Source organism: Caretta caretta, chromosome 11, assembly GCF_965140235.1.
Source record: "Caretta caretta isolate rCarCar2 chromosome 11, rCarCar1.hap1, whole genome shotgun sequence".
Taxonomy (NCBI): domain Eukaryota; kingdom Metazoa; phylum Chordata; order Testudines; family Cheloniidae; genus Caretta; species Caretta caretta.
Genome location: NC_134216.1, coordinates 17,603,263 through 17,623,643, shown reverse-complemented (window position 1 = coordinate 17,623,643; position 20,381 = coordinate 17,603,263). Strand labels below are relative to the sequence as shown.

General features: G+C 39.9%; 1 protein-coding gene across 13 annotated transcripts in view; it reads left to right on the top strand.

Annotated features, from left to right (window-relative positions):
• NCKAP5 (NCK associated protein 5) overlaps positions 1-20,381 on the top strand; it is a 623,862-nt gene that overhangs the window by 135,845 nt on the left and 467,636 nt on the right. For 2 of the 13 annotated variants that reach the window (XM_075117768.1, XM_048869231.2), the window contains exon 1: positions 10,883-11,041. The exons of 6 other annotated variants lie outside the window; for them this stretch is intronic. In XM_075117768.1, the coding sequence (XP_074973869.1) occupies positions 10,964-11,041 (78 nt within the window). In that variant the 5' untranslated portion in view covers positions 10,883-10,963. Of the gene's footprint in view, positions 1-10,873; positions 11,042-20,381 lie in introns of those variants that run through there. 5 more of the 13 variants (XM_075117779.1, XM_075117775.1, XR_012664337.1 and 2 more) reach the window with 5 other exon arrangements.

The following is a 20,381-nucleotide window of genomic DNA, read 5'->3' as shown; positions in this document are numbered from 1 at the left end:
AGGCAGACTGTCTGATCATATCAGAGGGGTAGCCATGTTAGTCTGTCTCCACAGAAACAACAAGGGAGTCCGGTGGCGCCTTAAAGACTAACAGATTTATTTGGGCATAAACTTTTGTGGGTAAAAAACCCCACTTCTTCAGATGCCTAATCGTGTCCTCCTCAGATGTGCCAGGATCCTGAGCTTAGCTAGGAGGGTAGAAACCATGAGTGGCTCTGGGTAGCCATCTGGGTAGAGTAGGCTTCACAACCTCATCCTATCACAGAGACTTAGTGGGTCCTACGTCCACTCTATCTGCTGCAGCTCTGTGCTGTTTCTCTCCTACCCCATTCAATGAAGCCCTTTACCCACAATGGATTGTCAGCATTTATGCACTTCGGAGTGATATTTTGTAGACTTGGCAGTAGACTGTCATACAGAACTGGCACGATTGAGGCTGAATTCCTTGTGCAAGTTTATCCTCATCCCTTCAATATTAATTCTAACCTACAGCTTCAATCCACTCCCGTGGAGAGGGTAGAAGTGTGAAGCTATGGACTGAGGAACCAGTGTGGTAAGGCCACTGAGCAGGGTCTGCAGCCACCGAGCAGGGCAGCCAAGGACAATATCTGGGATAGCTATGCATGCTTGTCCTAAGTTCCAATGTATCAGGGGTGTATTCCCTGAAATTTCCTCAAACCCTGTGAAACTAGAAGGCTGTGTTCCCTGCCCCTTCTATGTCACTATGAAACCTCTTTCCTAGAGGAGATAAAGCATTGATTTTTCTACAGTCAAAAGTTAGATTTCCTTCCTTTATGTGGCTCAGTGTTACACAGAATTAGCTAAAGCAGTATTCCCAGCTCCAAATGTTCAAGCATCATGAGTCAGGCCCAGAAAATGAGGAGATTGGTTTAAAAATTATGAGATTAAAAAAGACATTTGCGGTCTGATGTGTTTGTCTTCTGATTTTAGATCTTTTATAGGTCTTCCTTGGGTAACATTCTCAAGTTTTTCTACTCAATCCTGCGGGCTAGAAATTTACTTTTTTAAACAATATTGAAAACTGAGATTCTCACCTAAACCCAGTAATCCAGGAGGTGGGGCTTTAAGGAAAACACCAAATATTGTGAGACTCTCAGTGCAACAGTGAGAGTTGGCAGCAATGTGAAGAGAAAAATTTACCATCATAGTGAATATGCTGTAGCACTGTGATTGCAGGAATAGAGTATGCATCAATAGTGAGACTGTTGAAGTACGAGTAGGGCTATCAAACCTTTCTTTTTTAATGAATTTTTCCTATCTATCTTGTCTCCACCACACAGATCTATTGTGCGGACGCACTGGCAGGCAGCATGCTTACCTCAGTTAATTCACTTTCAGACTAAGAATAATAACGTATCTGAACTGTGTGCTTAGCATTCTTTGGAAAATGCCTTGGATCCAAAGCCTGTTAAGTCTTCCAAGTGGTCTTTCATTACATTGTACTAGCCTGTCAGCTAGAATTGTTTTTATTTTTAGATACAGAATACCCTAACTTGGAGACTCTTCAAAAACTCTATGTAATGTAAGGCTACAGAGTCCTGACTCCACGTCCCCAGAAGCAAATTTCATACAGTTGTTTACACAGCCTCTTGATTCTCTCCCTCCCAAGGGCAGTCTAATGGGGAATCTGAAGTGTATCATAATGGATATTTTCCCTCAAACCCTTTAACTTTAACTCCTTCCTTCTAATTCTAGTGCTAGTTAATCTCACTGCTTCTTTTTGTGTTATCTGCTGTCTGAAGAGACTTGGATTTGATCTAATAAGAAATTGGTGTGTGTGACACCACAAATACTTTATATCTGCAGAAGATTTCTATTTAATAATAAATGGATAAATATTGGCAAGGTCTGAAAAACAAAAGTGGAAGAAGCAGAATGTGAGTTTAGCCCCATTTGATAAGAAACCAAAGAGAAGTAATTTAATCATAATTTATTTTCATTATGAAGTTAAGCAAGTTTTTTAAAAAAATAATTTTTACATGAATGTACTGAATTTTATAATTTTATTGTAAGGTTTCAGTTCTATTTGATCTCTTTCATATGTTTTACAGTAATATGCCTGGATCAGCAGTAAAACAGCCTCTCAGCTGTCAGTTCTGGATTCCTATTGATACTATCCGTTGTTTTTGCTTTAGAGTAAATGGGTCCTCTAACTTTGCACAAATCAAAGTATTCAAATGACAAATAGTCATAAGATCAGACACCATCCAAACAAGTTAGCTTGCCTTCCAGCTATTTGAATATTCATCAGAGTTTCATTTCCCATAGCCATTTTATTGATCATGCAACTCTGATTACAAATTTACCATGCTGAAACCAATTTAAATATTTTTGCATTTCTTAAATGTACTGGTTGGTTAAAACATCCATTTAGTTTACGATGTTGTGAAATGATTTGATATAGACACAGAAGACATCACTCCATTCGCATTTCTGCCCAAGATTAACAGTCATATTCTTCAACTGGTGTAAATCCAGAGTAACTTCACTGGATTCAATAAAACAATAGAGATGAGATGAAAAAATCTAGCCTTATGCCTGTGGATGACATCGACACTGTTGGCAACTACAGTAGAAATGTCGTCAAGAATCTGAAAATATGGTGCAATCTAAAGCTATTTTGCATAATAGTGGCATGGTATATTGCAGAGTTTATCGTAAAACCGTTTAGCTATGCCAAGCCTTTAATGCTGCTTTGAGGAGCTGTAGCTCACGAAAGCTCATGCTCAAATAAATTGGTTAGTCTCTAAGGTGCCACAAGTACTCCTTTTCTTTTTGCGAATACAGACTAACACGGCTGTTCCTCTGAAACTTGCTTTACAGTATCATTCAAACAGCAGCGCTCGAGTCCCCTGATATTGCTGGTAAAAAGTAATTATTTGCAGTGAATAGACTGCCTCCACAGTGCACTCATTTGACAGTATGTACATTCACTTTTTTTCCCTAACCATACTTGTCAGAGTTAGCAAACCAACCAGAGCAATGACAGAAGTGTAGGTTTTGTAACATTGATGTTTTTAGTGTTCCTTTAAAAGTGTGAAGTGATAGGTATTAATAATCTTTATTTAAGATTAACAAATGTTTGTTTGTTTGTTTAGTTGGTTGGTGATTTTGCCTGGAAATTTATGAATTGTTACTGCTTTGCCTGCACAAGCTACACCCAACATAGCATTTCAGAGTTGCCCTATCTCTTCGCTTAGTTTTGCAATAATAACCTTTTATTTTAAAAAGCATCACTATGTGCTTTCCTAGTCTCTGTGACCCCCAGCGATTGATATTTGGTCTTTGTGTACTGGATAAAAGAGAACGGTTGGGGTGAATGACCTTTAACTGTCCCCAAAGTTTGGTTTCAGTTTTATGGGCATAACATTGTTGATCCCACAGCCATTAATATTTATAGCCTGCAGCCATACTTCCTTGGGCTGTGATCTCTTTTGCTCCCATAAACAAAGCAAAATTTGGGTTTGGCCAGTATTTGAATGTGCGCTCTCCAAGGAAATCCCCACCACAGTAAAAATTGTTGTTGGTAATTCATTAGGTAGCACTCTTTCTTTTGATCAGTGCTGAACGAACTCCCCAGAATAGTGCATGAGGGCCCTGTGCCATTTTAGGTGCCATCTCTCAGAGGAGATGAGAATAAGCCCTTTAAGGAAAGTGTGGAATGTGTAGGGGTAAAGCAGTACTACGTTAAGGGCATCTGAAGCTTTTCTTGGCCATGAAGATCTTGTTGTCTCCTGTCTCCTTCTCCAGCTCCATAGCAGCTCCACTTGTGTGCCACCTCCGGGGCACCTGGGATCCCGGCTGCCACCCCATGCCCTGAGCTCTGCGGGCTCTGCTGCTGCCCCACTGGCTGGCCCCGAGAAGTGGGCAGAGACCCGTGTGGGCTGAACACCCACCTGAAGGTGGGGAGGGGGGGAACGGCTCCATCGGCAGCCACCTGGGCGACCCGCTGCCTCCACGCGCTGATCTCTGCTCGCCTCCCCTGGCTGCTGGGTCCTTGTGGTCCCCCTTAGCCACTGCGGCCGTGCTGCAGCCCCCATGGCCAGGCTCGGGTACCTCCCTGTCTCCTCAGGAGCCCGGGCGGTTCTGTGCTCCTAATGATATGTTCTAACGTAAGTGGCACGGGGCGGCAGCAGAGCCCTGCATTAAACGTGGGGGTGCTGCAGCACCCCCTGCACCCAGGACCGCCGACAGGAGGAGGGGCAAAAGGGGCAGCTGCCCCAGGGCCTAGCAATTTAACAGGGCCCAGGGCTCCCAGCTGCGGCTGCTGCTACCGCAACAGCATCAGCAGCTGGAACCTCAGGCTGAAATCACCACTGGAGCCACGGGCGCTGTGGCTCAGGCAGCACTGAAGGGCTGGCTGGGGGAGGCTAGCCCCCAGCCCCACCCCTTCTGCCCGAAGCCCTTCCCCTTCTGGGGGCCCAGAGCTGACCTCCCCACCTTGCCCAGGGGCCCGGCAATTCAGTCGGCAGCCCAGCCCACACCCCTAGTTCCCGCACCTATAGTCCTGGCTGCTGCCCCACAGCCCACGCCCAGGTCTGCACCCACTCTTGGGATGAACAGGGATCTGGCTTTCTTTTTCTTGGCTGGGTTCTGGGCGGGGGCGTGGGGGGGGGGGAAATGAAGCTGTGCACAGGGCCCCACTAACTCTAAATCTGCCACTGTGTAGAGTCAGTGTTGATGTAGTTAGGTCAAGGCAGTGTCAGTGCAGACACTTTGTTGCTTACGTCAACTGTTACGGGCTTTCAGAAGCCATCCCCCAATGCCCGACACTGACAGTATAATCAGTACAAGTGCTCCTGATGAGGATGCACACTGCTCACACGAAGCACAAAGTATAGACACACACTAGCGATGTAAATACTGTGGCAGCTGAATGCTGCCGTAAGTTAAGTCAACTTAATTTTGTGGTGTATTCATGCCCTGAGTACCTTTCCAGGGCCTGAAGAAGAGCTCTGTGTAGCTTGAAAGCGTGAGTCTCTCACCGACAGAAGCTGGTCCAATAAAAGATATTACCTCACCCACCTTGTCTTTGAAAAGAAGGAATGACAGAGGAGGAGTTTCCTCTTTAGTCCTAGAGATGCTATGCACTGTATTAATTTCTGTGAGGGGATGAATGATAGAGGAGGAATTTCCTCTTTATTCCTCAAGATGTTAAGAACTGTTCTAGTTTCTCAAGCCTGTGAAGTGGACTTAATTACATGTTTGATAGCAAATGTAGTAGGAAGAGGGCCTGAAAGATAAGCCCATGTATCAGAGGGGCTAAAGTAGTTAAAACCTTACTGATATGAAGCAAGGTCAAGTTGTGAGCAAAAGGCAGGCCCTGCTCACCTAATTTGGCAAGCATAAGGTTGATATTGCAAAACAATATTCCTAAGAGGTGCTAGGCACAAAATACTCATGCAAGCACATTCCAGAAGGGTGGTACCAGAGCACCCCAATAAACACATTCCTCAAAGATAACAGGAACATGCTGACGCATCTTAAGGATAAGGTCAGGATGAAAGGATGATGAATAGAGATGTTTTGATCACACCTGCAGGTACAAGGCAATGGGTGCCGCCCTAATACTTTAGAGGGTGGCACCCTGATACATCACGGATGACATGTAACTTATTTGTATTGCTGTATAAAGGTATTGCTCAGAGGGAGTGTCTTTGTCTGGCATAGGGGATAGTGGAAAGTCCCTCCACTAACTGAGACGGTCCATTGTCATGAGCATACATGTGTTAGTGTACCTGTAACCATTGAGCCAGGGCATTAGCACCATGCTTTGTCGGCAGTAAACCTGACCAAGTGCCTTCACTATGAGCCAAGTCTGTGGATTTATTGGGTGGTTCACTCGAGGTCTGCTGTGCCAGCTGTCTGAGCAGAGCTGGGACAGCACACAGTAGAACACATGGCAGAACACACACACAGCCAAACATCTGACGACAGCAATGTGTGTTCCTAATATTCTGAACAATGTGCCTAAACAAAGTAAAACATGGATACCTATCAATGCATTAAACAATACATCATATTACTATAGCTGGGTCTATTGTAAGAAATTATTTAGTATGTATGCAGGTGAGGCATTTCCTTTTCATTTATGCATTTTTTCAGCCTTATATGATGAAAAGAGAACTTTAATAATTGATTAAAATTTTTTATTGTTTCTCATGAAAAAGTAATGCTGTTCAGTTTGTTGCATGATGTAAATAATGTGGGGATACTAATCTTGCAATTATACTGGATATTGTGTGATGTACAGTATTCAAAGTTTAATGAGCACACACTAAGATGAAGGACAGCTTTGTGAGTGTAACACAAATTGGCTTTCCTTACTTAGCCCATGGCATTATAGGCCATTATTAAAAGCGAGTACCAAAAACAATTACGTATATTCAGCATCTTTTGACATCCACTTACTGCACAGGAACTTAGTGCAATAGATTTGTCGTTCAAAATGATGCAAGGGAAGGTTTGTACTTTGTAGTCTAACAAATAAAGACTGTGCAGCCTGTTTTAGGGATTTGAATCTAAGGGATTGTATTTTTCAAAGTGCTGAACACGAGCTTAACTTTGATCCCTCTGAAGACAATCAAAGTCTTATCTCTGATTGACTTCAGTGGGAGCAGAGTTTGGCCAACTCTGAGTGTTTTTGAAAATCCAACCCAATGTTTTCTGGCCCACAAATGAGTACCATCAGCACCATTCATTTTCCTTCCTACACTGTGACACAAGACCTGATCCAAGCCTTTCTTACTCTTTCAGGCCAAGCTCCCATTGATAACAATAGGCATTTGACCTGTGTAAGGAAGTTGGGATTAGGCCCATTATATCTAGCAAATAGCTCAGCAGAGAAAATTGAAGTCAGTGAGAGCAACAAGTGCAGATGAGGGTAAAATTTGGGAGTGTTATGTACCGAGAGACTGACGGCCATTATGTGCATGTGAAAGAATGGGTATGTGCACATAAGAAAAAGGTCAAAATTCTCCTATTGACCAGATTGTACTCAATTGTGGTGATATGTTTTTTTCTACCTATGTGGAATTCCAACTGATACAAAAACAGCCTTTATGGTTCACCTTTCAGTTAAATATATAAAATATACTTTTTAAAAAAGGGATTTATAATTGCAGTGCTGAAAACTGTTAACTATACCCCCTTGGCCTAGATGCTGTAATATACATGTGATCTGTTATTGAGGTCCTCCATATTTCATGAATGTTTAGAAACAATGCAGACTTTGGAAACTAACTCCACAAAGCCATACAACAGGTTTTTGTTTTTTTGATTGTTTCTTTTTCAGAAGACTGAAATCAGTCTGCACACTTAGCTGAAGAGCTACTTCTCACTATCTGAAACTTTGGTAATCAGCTCTGAACACCATTGGGGATACATTAATTGGCAGCAGCTGTGGAAAGCTATTCAAATTAGTTTCCCCAGCCAAGCTGTTTGGGTTACATACAGGGAGCAGGGGGGAAAGAGATAGAGATTGAGAGAGAGAGAGAGAATTACATTAAGTGCGCTCAGGTTTTTTGGACCAGACCTTGTAGTATGTCATTCTAAGGCTTATGGTATTTTGCATAAGTTAAAATATTAGGCAATATTCCTGTGTATGAGAGACTTGTCTCGTATTTTTTTCCCTTTGTGTGCAAATTGTGAATCAAATTCTGTAGTATCAAAAAACAAAATTTGAAATAACTAACTATGAAGCATTCTCCTGGCTTTGGGACATCCCTATTGGAAATGTGCACTCTAGGCTCAGATCTGTTCTTCCTTCTAAGGATATTTTTAAATGTTTTGTTTGTTTTTTATGTTTAGCATTCGCATTATTAGGGGGATGGATAGCTCAGTGGAGGGGGAGGGGTAGCTCAGTGGGTTGAGCATTGGCCTGCTAAACCCAGGGTTTTGAGTTCAATCTGTGAGGGGGCCATTTCTGTGTGACAGTTGTTTTTAGGGGGGAGGGATAGCTCAGTGGTTTGAGCATTGGCCTGTTAAACCCAGGGTTGTGAGTTCAATACTTGAGGGGGGCATTTAGGGATCCGGGGCAAAAATTGGGGATTTGAGCTTTGAGCAGGGGGTTGGACTAGATGACCTCCTGAGGTCCCTTCCAACCCCGATATTCTAGGATTATTGTCTAGCACAAGTCTTGTATTTGTGTCACTGCTTGCCTATGAGCTTCCCCCCGCCCCCATTAATAACAATGGTTACAGTCTTTATCTGTGGATTGTTAGGAATCGGATCTTAGATTATCATGACCAGTGTTATATTCACTGATGGAATTTGAAAGTATCAACTGAAATTCACTAAAAAAAATGCCTGGTTGACAAAATGACATGTGGCATCTTGTAATCCTAATGGATAGATTATATCAACAACACAATATCCTTCATAATTAGACAAAAAATCCGCTGCCATGTTGTGATTAATAGAAGCAGTTCTATAGCGTTAGTGATGAGACCATTCATTTACCCCAATCAAAAATATGTTACTAAATAGATTATTCGTGGGAATTCCTGTCTCTTTAACAAAGAATGAACAAAAATTAAACTATTCCTGCCACCTGTTCTCTGTTCCATTTCATTGTATTCATTCCACATGTAGTAAACTTGTATCCCACAATCAGAAACCAAGCCTTGCTTAGGGACCCAGCTTATAGCAACTAAGTGTTCTGGTTTTCGTGATAGTGTCAAAGAAACCTCCCTTGTTTCAGACTTTCAATAGTTGTGAAATATGGGTCAGCTGTTTTTGCTATGGCATATCAGTTAACATTTATCAAAGACAAAAATATCTTCTTGTAAAAGACTAATATTTGTCCACTGGTCTCAGCTAGAGAAACACTATGTGAAGCATGTTACAAAATAGCCCTTAAATAGTCAAAAGCTAACATTTATTTCTGCAGCGTCTCAGAACCTCAGAAAGCAGCAAAAATCCAAATGGAGGGGACTAGATGGCTCAAAGGATTGGAAGTAGGCTGTAAAGCCCTTTATATCTGGAATATCCATTTGTATCCCACCCAGATTTGCATTGACCTGACAACCTTGATAGTGATCTTATGGTAGTGGCCATTTGTTGGCATATACGAGATAAGTTTGGTGATATCAAGTTAGTTCATGATGGATAAAAGGGCCCACACCTGGAAAACCGCCACCACAATGTTCACCACAAATCTGAGGTTGGCCCATTGAGGTCAGAGGTATGGTAAGTTAGCACTGCAACTGAGTTTGTATGGAGCACGCCCTCTTTTACCAGAACACAAAGTTCAGCATAGTCAATAGAAAAGTTTGCAGGGACCATACAGAGCTCATATAGAGGTCTCCAGTGTTTTGAGTTGAGCTCCTATCACAATCAAAATTACACACACACACACACACACACACACACACACGCAGTTCTGTTAAGAGCTAAATACTCCTGGTCTCTTATACATGGGAAGTCCTGCTGAAGTGAAAGGCAGGCAGGATTTGGTCCTAAATATTCTAACTTCAGAGTTATCTAAAAATGTATATATAGTCCCTTTTATATGCCCAGACATGAGGCTTGCCCAATGGTCATAAACTCAAGGAAATTAGAAATGGGAAATACCATTAGGTCATTCAGTCTGTCTCCTTGCCTTCAACACTTTGTGGGGTTTAGTTTTAAATGTCCCTAAGCAATGAGACTTTCATCACTTCCAACATGTGGCCTGACTGATATAACTGACTTTAAGCATCATCCTCTATGAAAATGCCCAGCAACCCAGACAGACTGGGCTGAGAAGGTACTTGCAGAGTTTTCCCCAAAGCATTTTGGATTTCCCCTTCCCATACACATCCCATCCTCTGTGGGAACACACAGTGTTTATTATTAACAGGTCAACTTTTAATGAGAGTTCCCTCCAGGTGGTATCTGAGATACTGTTATATTTCCATAAAAACGTTGTTATCTATTGTAAGGAAATATTAGTCTCTCAGATACAGCTGGTTGGTAACAGTTGACTTTTTAATTGTAACAGCTGACCTTTGAAATACCGTATGGGTTTAGCATAATAATTTTTGCTAGCTGAAATCATTTGTCCATTTAAACCTGCAGTGAAAACTTTGCACCTTTGAGGGCTGCATTGGAAAATTGCCTGGAGCCTGAGGGACACACATACTTTGCATATAAATGTACATAAAATGTATCAAAAGATAAATTCACATAAGCCTAACAGTAGCTTACACTTGCATCTTCATTGAGGGTCAAATGGAAATTGCTTGTTTGCAATCCCCAGAAATAAAGGCCAGCAGTTGATCAGCTTTGTCATTGCCATGTATTTACAAGGAAAGGGCATCCATAGGCCACATTCTAAGACTTTTTGATGGCTACAGTTGGCCCTTAAACTGTGTTTTCTTTGACCTTTAAACCCAAACTATGTAAAACCTTGTTATAATGTTACTTTAAACATAATCTGTAGAAGAGCCTGCTCATTTTTAAATTTCTAGTTATTGGTGCTATTTTCATCCTTTTAATGGTATCTTTATATTTATTAAATGCTATAATAAGTAATCATCAAGGGGCATCAGAACGCCATCTAACTACAGATTTTACTTTCATGTTGCCGTGGAACATAGATAAGCATTGTGGTTAATTTACACACTGTTTGCTTTTCTCCCCTCAAATGGTTCACAAAATATAAGATATATTCTGCATGTGATCGTGTGTGCAGGAAGAAATCTCTGTTCCTTTTAGGTCAAACAAATATTGTGAGTCCTGGTAATGTTTCGATAGGATTTTAATATTTGCCTAAGATGCAATACTAGAAGCACACCCAAGCTGGAGCTACAAGAGTAAGATTTAGAACAGGTGATATAATCTAACTTGACAAACTAGTTAAATATTGACAAGAAGCGGAAGAGCAGCAGCACTCAGGCTGAAGGAGAAAAGTAAGGTCTGGCATTTGTGATTCAACATATCCAGGATTTTTCAGTCCAAAATGAACAGCTGGAGTGGTCCTAATGATTCACCTGGGTATAGTCTTCTGCATAGTTTACCTTTTCTTCAGTTGTTAAAGGTAGGTCTGTTTGCTCGGAAGAAATTATTCTGGTTGGTACAGCACATTAGCAGTAAATTGTGCAGATGCCTCGAAGATGGTTTAACTTCAGGGAGATAATTTTATTGTTGATTGCGCAGTTACATACAGGCTTATACTGTTCAAAATTTAATGAATGAAAAATAAGCAAAGTCCTTTAGTGACACAAAAAATTGCATGTTTTATAGCTTGTAAATTGACCTTTTGCAATGATGATTTTTTGTGTCCATTTAAAAATGTTTATCTTGTTGATAGTATTTCCATAAGACTGCATCTAAAAAGGGCTATTTACTAATGGAGAGACATGTATGTTAAGAGTATTATGAGATTATTATTTCATTTAAAATAATGCACAGAGGTAGTCAAAGGATACAGTGTGTTGCTTTTTTTAAAAAATGGTGTGGCATTCTATTATTGCACCAAATCCTTTTATAAGCTGGCAGGCTGGGAAGAGAAGCTGTCCCAGAAGGATAACTGAAGAGCTACATAAATAAAAACTGACATATTAACTGCTTTAGGTTTTGGTAGTTCCACATTTGGAAATTAGAAAACATAGAAGAGACTCAGGAAACTACCATATTTGCTTTTCAGAAAAGGTGATTAAATAATCAGCACTGGAATTTACACACTACCTTTTAAAACTAAATAACAATGGCCAGTCACCTTCAGTCTTATTTCCAGAATAGTACAGAAAACATTCAATCTTCTGGATTATTCTTCATAAATTATTTTTTAAAAGAAAAAGGAGAAATAAAAAAGAATAGGAAGAAAATATTAGAGTGAGCAATAAAACCCTCATAGTTTATTTCAACAGGACTATTCTTGAGAAGCATCCTCTTAAAATATGATGTTCATATAATGCATTGTTGGTTATATGTTCCTTTCCAGAAAGCACAGTGTTGTGTAATTCCAATGTGTCATATGGCCTATACATACCATGCACTTCTTGGCAAACATTTTTTGATGTATGGAGCCTTATTGAAATATGGAAACACGAATGTAAAGCTCATGGACAGTAGCTTGTTGGCTCATTTGCGAAAAGCTTTATAGAGAATTGTGAAATGCATATTAAATTTGATGTCTCTATATGTTTTAGAGCCAGCAGTTTCCCTGTGTCCTTTTTGGCTAACAATCCTCGTTTATAGAATGTGATGCTCTTAGTTGTTTAGAGGTAACAGTTTTTTAGCCACTTGGAACATTGTCCATTCTGGCGGAGATCTGGGAGCGTTTTATGCATGGCCGACCCCTAAAGTTCTTAGTTCTTGTTTAGGCAATTTTCTCATCGAAATCACTTATGTTTTTTGAGTGAGGACTGAGTAAGACTCAGGATTTTGCCCACAATAATTACCCTAAGGTGTGCAATGTATGATAATAAAACCATATATGGTATATCCTGCTTTGGTAGTGATATGCTGTACCTTCATTTGATACAGAAGCAGTTGATGAATTACCAAAGCTATATTCTTGGAAAAATATGTAATTTATGTGGTGTAAGATATGCAAGATTAATTGGAGAATAAACCAACCAACTAGCAGAAGAAAAGGGATTATATACAAAGCTGGCTAAATATTTTTAGTTGATAATGGCATGAAGCTAGCTCTGTTCCCAAATTACAGTCTTGCTGTAGGCTAGCTTGATTACCTTACTCTTCTGATTAGTTTTAGGTCTTGGAAATGTACATCACTAAGGACACAACATACTGAGCTTTTTGTTTGTTTGTGAAGGTGTTTGTAAATTCCTTTAAAAGTGTTCCTTGGTGTTATGAAATGTGTTCTAATTAAACCGGTATCACTTTGTGAATAATGAAAAATTGTCACTAATTATTGTTTGGACCCTGCCTGGAATTCATCCACATGCAGAATTTGCTGGGTATGTATCATCACTGTCATCCAGTATCATGCTGATGAAACTCCATTTATATCAATGGAGTTACACCAGCTTAAAAGAAAGTTACATACAGTTGAATCAGGCCCTCTTGGTTCTGTGGGAATTCTGCACAAGGAAAGGCTGCAAGATTGGACATACAATTTAAGAAAGGAAATATGAGGACAGGGATCCAGTGCAATAAAAGGAAATGAGGTTAGCTAGCACGCATATCATCTTATATGGTAGGGAAGGGAATTGTATCTGTTACACTGAAAAATCTGTGATGCAATTCATGCTCGCCATACAAAACCCACTGCAAAGAACAACTAAGTATATAAAATCTTCTTTATAAAGTGGAAATCATCTCAAGGTATCTTATAATGAGAAAAAGCAAGGTTGTAAACTTAGCCCAAGCTACATTAGAGAGAGGATTTTAATTTTACTGTTGAGAAGACCTGTAATTTTCTGCTGTGCCTAAAGAAAAGATTTCAAGAAGACAGTATGTAAATCTTAGCCAAACCACGGCATATCAAGGGGAATATAAAGACATTTTCATGCTAATTGAGTTGTAAAAATTCTGTTCAAAATTAAGACTCAGATTGAATTTGATCCCTCTGGGCCAAATGTCCACTGGGTCCTGTCCACACTTTAGATGAAGTTAATGATAATGGCCCATATGCTCCCACTTTGTGGTAATGTTCAGACAGAGGGCAATAAAACTATGAAGATCACACTTGAGAATGTTAATAGGGACAATGACTTTGTGGAACAACACACAGGCTATATCTGCTCTCCCAGTTTTTCGTTTGGATGTCACTTTCCCTTGTTCAGAAGCTTCCTGTGGGTCAAGCCGGGGAAAGAAATTTAGGAATATCCTCAGGTTCCCACCTCTAAACTTCTGGAAGGAGGAGCGTTGAGCAGAAAATCTGCAGGTGCAGGCTGAAGTAGAATTATGTGCTCTGAGACTCCCTATTGCTACAGTCCCAGGGCAGAATGAGACAGTTAATGGCCGTACGACTGCTAAACTCTTCTACTAGTGCTGAGGAGTGAGGTACTGGTAGAATACTGACATAGAGAGATAGGGCCTCTAGTGTGTATTCTTGTGCAGCTAAGCCCTATACCCAGTTTTGAGTCCTTGAGGCCCACTTGCACTGCAGTTTCCCCAGCTCAGCCTATCAACAGAAGTTGTGATGAATCTGTGGGAGTGATTGTTTCTCTCCCCAGTAGAACCCACCCCAGAGATGTAACATATCCAACATAACACAGGAGCACCACACAACAGCTGAACTATACTGTGATCAGATGAAAATGCAGGGGGAATTGTATATAGACCTTGGCCTGTAATGACTTAGGTTGGCATTTGGCCAGGAGACCAGATTTAACCAAGTGCTTACATATTTTTAATCATCACAGTGGATGATTTGTGATGTCAGCTTTACTTCTCATCTAAAGACAGCATCTCTAGCAGCATGATGCCCCTTAACACCACACTAGCACCTTATTTCATGATTAACTCAGAAGGAAAGTGATATCTACCGATTCACAAATACCACTTTCTATGGCATCTATTTTCCCTGGAGTTCTCCCACCCAAATACTGCTCAATCCTATTAGATACAAGACGAAAATAGAACATCAAATCCAAACTCCCTTGGAAAATGCAGGATTAGGATTAGAATCCCTGAATCCAAAACTAGAAAGAGTCAAAAATCTCACAAGAACACTGCCAGCAAGACATTGGCCAAAACCAAGCAGAAACATCAAGATACTTGTGTCCTTTGGGGCTGAAATCTTGCAGTAACAGCATTGTAAGATTTTGGTGCCACCTGTATCTGAAAGCTAACCCTAGTTTGGCTTTGAACCTGAACACTATCCTAAATCTAATCCAGATCCCAAGATTGCCTCCTTCATCCCATCTTCATTCCTAGCCCTCTTTTGCTACTAAATTCTGAGCGGATCACTATCCTTTTGACACCTTTATGGACATACCTGTTTGAAGTGTCACCCCGCTGTGCAGGGTCATGGTAAGCAGGAGTTTAAAGGAAATTACCATTTGTTGTTCACAAATCATATGGTGCTAAATTATATAAAACCTCTGTCTATCCAGTGTAACCTTGTATAGGCTACTGTGGAACATAATCATCCAGAGCTTTTATTGCATTTGGCCCTGAAGTTGTAAATCAAAATAAATTAAATGGAATTGAGTCAGTCCTTCTGTTTGCTTCACTCTAGTCACAGAAAATACTTGCTTACATAGGCACTTGAAATATTTTGAACAAATAAAAAATATATATAATATACATCTCTGAAACTAGTAAGGAAGTATTGTGGTTCAGTGGGAAAAATAACTTTAAATAATCAAATTTAACATTTATTTTCTAGTCACTTGTCACTGAGTATCATATTCCTGTTCCTTTCTGTAGCCCTGAAAACCCTGAAGCTATTCCATCTGATTTATCTAAAGCAAATGTTTGGCAGAGAAGTAGAGTTTTCAAAATTAAAAGATGTTCCTTTTTGAGTCTGGTTTTGTTTAACTTTGGAAACGGAAGCTTGTGTTGAACAGTGTTTTACTTCATGATTAAATGGATGAAAAGTACAGTTTGCAATATAAAGCAGAGCTGGTAACTTCTGGCTTTTTGGGTGCGGGTTTGATAAAAGCACACAAAAACATCCCTGGTGATTATTCTCAAGATTTTGTCATAAACACAGGACAAATTAGAACACTTAAAATGTTATAAAAACAGATTTTTGGGCTTAATCCACAAAGATGACTTGAAAAACGATTGATTGTTAACAACCATTCACCAAACCAGGCAAAATAACATAATCAAATTTTGCCCAAGTGCAAGAAGTTTCACCCATCTCTCCTCAGTGTGTTACAGAAAAGAATCTTTGGCAATTTTGGATCAAATTATGTGTTTCTTAATCCAGTAAAATTCCCATAAAAATCAATGAGGATTTTGCTGAATAAAGAACTGCAGAATTTGGCCCTTTTGTCATTAATAAAGTGTGCTATTCTCATACAGATTAGAACTAGTCTCCTCTCAATGCACACATATTAATGTTCTGCATTCTGCCATTGGAATACAATATTGACCTGACTTTCAGGGAAACTGACCACCTGCAGCTCCATGTACCTAAATATGAATCTTGATATTCCAGTAACACTCTAGAATTTTCTTTATGTAATCAGAATGTTCATCGGTTATATAACATTTCAAACTAACACTATGAATTTTTGCAAAATTAACCTTCACAATTAGACCTGAATCAAATTCCACTTTTACTTGCAAATCCTTTAGGCTTATTTGGATTGGGAACCAGATTTGGATCTGAACTACACCCCTTGGACCTATCTTAAGGCCAGACTATTATCCCAGATACAATTTGGGGATTTTAATTTTGAAATGAGCACTGATCCTTTTTAAAAATTCAAGCCATTTATTATGTCCATTTCAGCTAATCTCACACTTCCATCTTGCACACAGAATTATAAGTTTAAAAGTTGGGGTTTTTTTTAAGAAGTATATTAGATAGAAAATATTGAATGTTTTGACAAGAAAAAATAAGCCCTGGAAAGTGTCTTTGTTCTCTGAGAGCAAGAGGTTAGTAAAGGAAATTTACTGCGCAACAATAAAGAAGAATGGAAGATTTGAACAAATGATTTTGGTGGTGAATAAATCAAATTTATTGTTCGAGGGTTCTGCTCTTTTGTGTTTAACGAAAATAAACACTGGATCTGTAAATTATTTGCATGTTTTATTGCAAACAATCAAAGAGCCCCCTGCAGGTAAAATTCTCTTCTTGTAAATAGTAGCCAAAGCCCCTTTGACCTTTCAATGTATCATCCAAGATAGTAATGGCCATTTGGCTATCATAGTTTGCTGTGACTCCATCTGGTCTACCAGCTGGCTGCCAGACATATGGGAAAGAAATACTGAGAATCAGGCACACAATGACAGGCCAGTTAGAGTCGTTAGATCCACTGCAGTGGTGTCCAGTTGTTTCAAAAGGGCTGAAAGCTGTTTCAGTGTTCTTTGCCTCAAGTTTGCTTTTGACAATCTGCACATTCATCAATATAGGAATTTACTATCCTTATCTCTAAATACTGCTCATCTATTATTTTACATACAAAAACATTCAAAACCAGAAATGGTTTACAGGGTACAGAATGCAAAGCACAGAAATCACCATATTTTCATATAATTATAAACTAGATAAACATCTGTTTGGCTAAATATTTATTAGGCAGTGCCAATACTGAAAACTGATTAGTTAACAGAAAAGGATGCTTGAGTAAAGCGCTTGAGTAATGTGTGCAACTGCTAGCATGTGGGTTTTTCCATTAACCATTTGAACAGCCCAGCTGAATTTAAGTGAATTGTTGGATTGAGGCCTAACACCAGTGAAAAATCAAGAGTAACTCAGAGGAAGTCTAATGCAATTATACTAGTATAAGTGATACCAGAATTGGGCCTAGTGTATGTACATAAGTGCATCTACATTTGAGCTCTGTGTCATCCTTTACTCAAAACTGAATACTCTCAAAATTTGCTTGTATGTGTTTGTGTAGCATTTCCTATATCACTTTTGAATTAGTGAAAATTTAGACAAATTTGGACAAGGCGTGATTTTTATTTTCTGGATATCTGTACAAAAGTCACTGCAGTTTTGTTGCTCTATTTTTCAGTTTCAGTCTGAGTAGTTGGGTTTTATCACATGGTATCCTGAAACAGAGAGGAATATTTGTGAAGTTTAAAGATCTCTATACAGGAAAACTGACAATACAGAGAACAAAGTGACCTTTAACCTAAGAATTTAAAAAGTACAAAAAGAATAGATTGAATTAAAAATGAAAGTGCTGCATTTCTCTCACTTGCCTTTTGCTTGTTGTTTTTCTGTTGTCTAGAAAGGTCTGAGTCACTTGAAGAAGGGACCTGTCTTCTCACATGTCTGTAAAATGCTTAGCACACTTTTAGGCATATGAATAATAAGTAGTGGTGGCTTAGGTTTTGGTAGTAGTCAGATCCGAGGTTGGGAGGGTTCTATTTTTCAGGTCCAGCTTCAGTGTGGTCAAATGTGAGATCAGGATTTTTTGAGAGATTACGGATCAAACTGGTAAAAATCTCATGGGAACAGCTGCTTATTTTCCCCCAGAGAACCCAGACTGTGGGTAGAAGCAGTGCAGAAAATATATTTTGAGTTACCTAGAAAACACAGAGGACCAAATGTTGTTGGTGACATCAGTGGACATCAGAGTTGCTTGACTAAGAACCACAGAATTTGGATCCATGTAATTTGCAAGTCGAAGGGGAGTGATGAGAAACAAATCCCCTATTCAGAAGTCTTAGAAATTGCTTTGGAAACACCTATCACTTGATGCAAGCTGCTGTATTCCAAAATATCCCCAATAAATATGTTTATTATGAGCTAGGAATAAAAGTTCTTGCTGACAAATATTATAGTGCAACACACAGCATGGGGATAAAGTCCATTGCAGACAGGGCAATCTCTCCTTCCCTGTCTCCAGGTCTGGTACTGACATACAAGCATATATTCTTCATGGGAAAAGCGAACCACGGCCACTAGGAGCTGCAGGCAGTCACGCCTGAGAATGATCAATGTAAACACTGTCTTGCGGCCCGGCAGCAGATTACCCTGATGGGCTGCAGGTTGCTCACTACTGTTCTGTCTGTTGAGTTAGTGTGAAGGAATGGAAAGATACAAGCTCTCCTTTGTTCAAAGTATCACCAGATTCAGTGATCACTGGGCCTTGAGAGAACCCAATGGAATGCAGGGGTCCACAGATTCTGGGGAGACTGGAATATGACAGTTGATCAGAGAAGTGGAAGTAATGGCTATGGGGGCTAACAAAAGTGGTTGTGCTTCCAATCAAGGGACAATGGTGTGCACAAATTTTGGGGAACAAATACAAACAGGAGCAGTTCTCACTACAGAACGACACATGGAAACAAGAGCTCCCATTTTCAGCTTTTTGACACAGATGACTTTACAAATTCTGCTCATGCGACAGCACTGGCTTTCAGCTACTACTACTGTATAATAATAATAATATAGGGTTCAATTATGGCTTGAAGTCAGCTTCTATTTAGAAGTCACCAAAATGTTTGTGCACAACTTGTCTTGCTGTATGCCTTGTTCTGGTAATTACACATCATTTCCTTCTCCAAAAAGGAATTGCAAAACCTAGTAAATCTGGTAAGGTCTGGCCATTGTATTGTCTGTCTGAATGATGAATTTATGCAATGGCATTTTAGATGTAATGACCATCTATACTCTTTCAGCTGACTAAGGTAAATAGACAATTAATTACATTGCTGTTTATACTTCATTGTGTGATTTTTATATTGAGAGATTCTTAGTAATAGATACAGACTTCAGATTAATTAATACTTGTAATTATTTCTTTTTAATCAAGTGTCCTCATTAGAATTTGATTAACTTGAGAAAATCTACTTGATAATTGAACTAGGATATTTTGTGGGAGAGGATGGGGGGAGAGTAAACGCAAAGTTCTCCAAACTCTCAAGCCTATAACACACAGTCCGAGGAAAAACATGTTAAGCACCGTGCCTCCCAATGCTTCTGCTGGGGCAATACTAATTTACATCCTTACTTAGAGCTGTGCCTTTATAATGCCACCACCATTCAGTGTGTGTTACACAGCCTCTTTTGTGCCTTGTCCTCAAAGGATCTGGGCTCTGCTACAGCTCCTAGGTAAGGGACTAAGCTCAAGTAATAGAGAATTGTGCTTTTTGTCGTGGAGGTCTCTGGTTTGATCCCTGGTGGTAGCTGCGATGATGATAGTTATGAAAGTGGTGGCTTCTTTAGGATTAGAATTATTGTGGGTCTGACACGTGGGGTGAGCATCCCAGGGGAAGTATGTAACTCATGGGTTGTGACTCTTTTACAACTTGTAGCTAGGAAATTTAGATCAAATTTGAAAAGTATTGCAACACCCTCAGACAGAGACAAACACCTACAACTTCTCTATCAAGCCCTGCTGTACAATACCCACCTGCTGAAGTAAAAAAACAGATTGACAGAGCCAGAAGAGTACCCAGAAGTCACCTACTACAGGACAGGCCCAACAAAGAAAATAACAGAACGCCACTAGCCATCACCTTCAGCCCCCAACTAAAACCTCTCCAGCTCATCATCAAAGATCTACAACCTATCCTGAAAAATGATCCCTCACTCTCACAGATCTTGGGAAACAGACCAGTCCTCACTTACAGACAGCCCCCCAACCTGAAGCAAATACTCTCCAGCAACTACACACCACACCACAGAAACACTAACCCAGGAATCCTTGCAACAAAGCCCGATGCCAACTCTGTCCACATATTTATTCAAGTGACACCATCATAGGACCTAATCACATTAGTCACACCATCAGGGGCTCTTTCACCTGCACATCTACCAATGCGATATA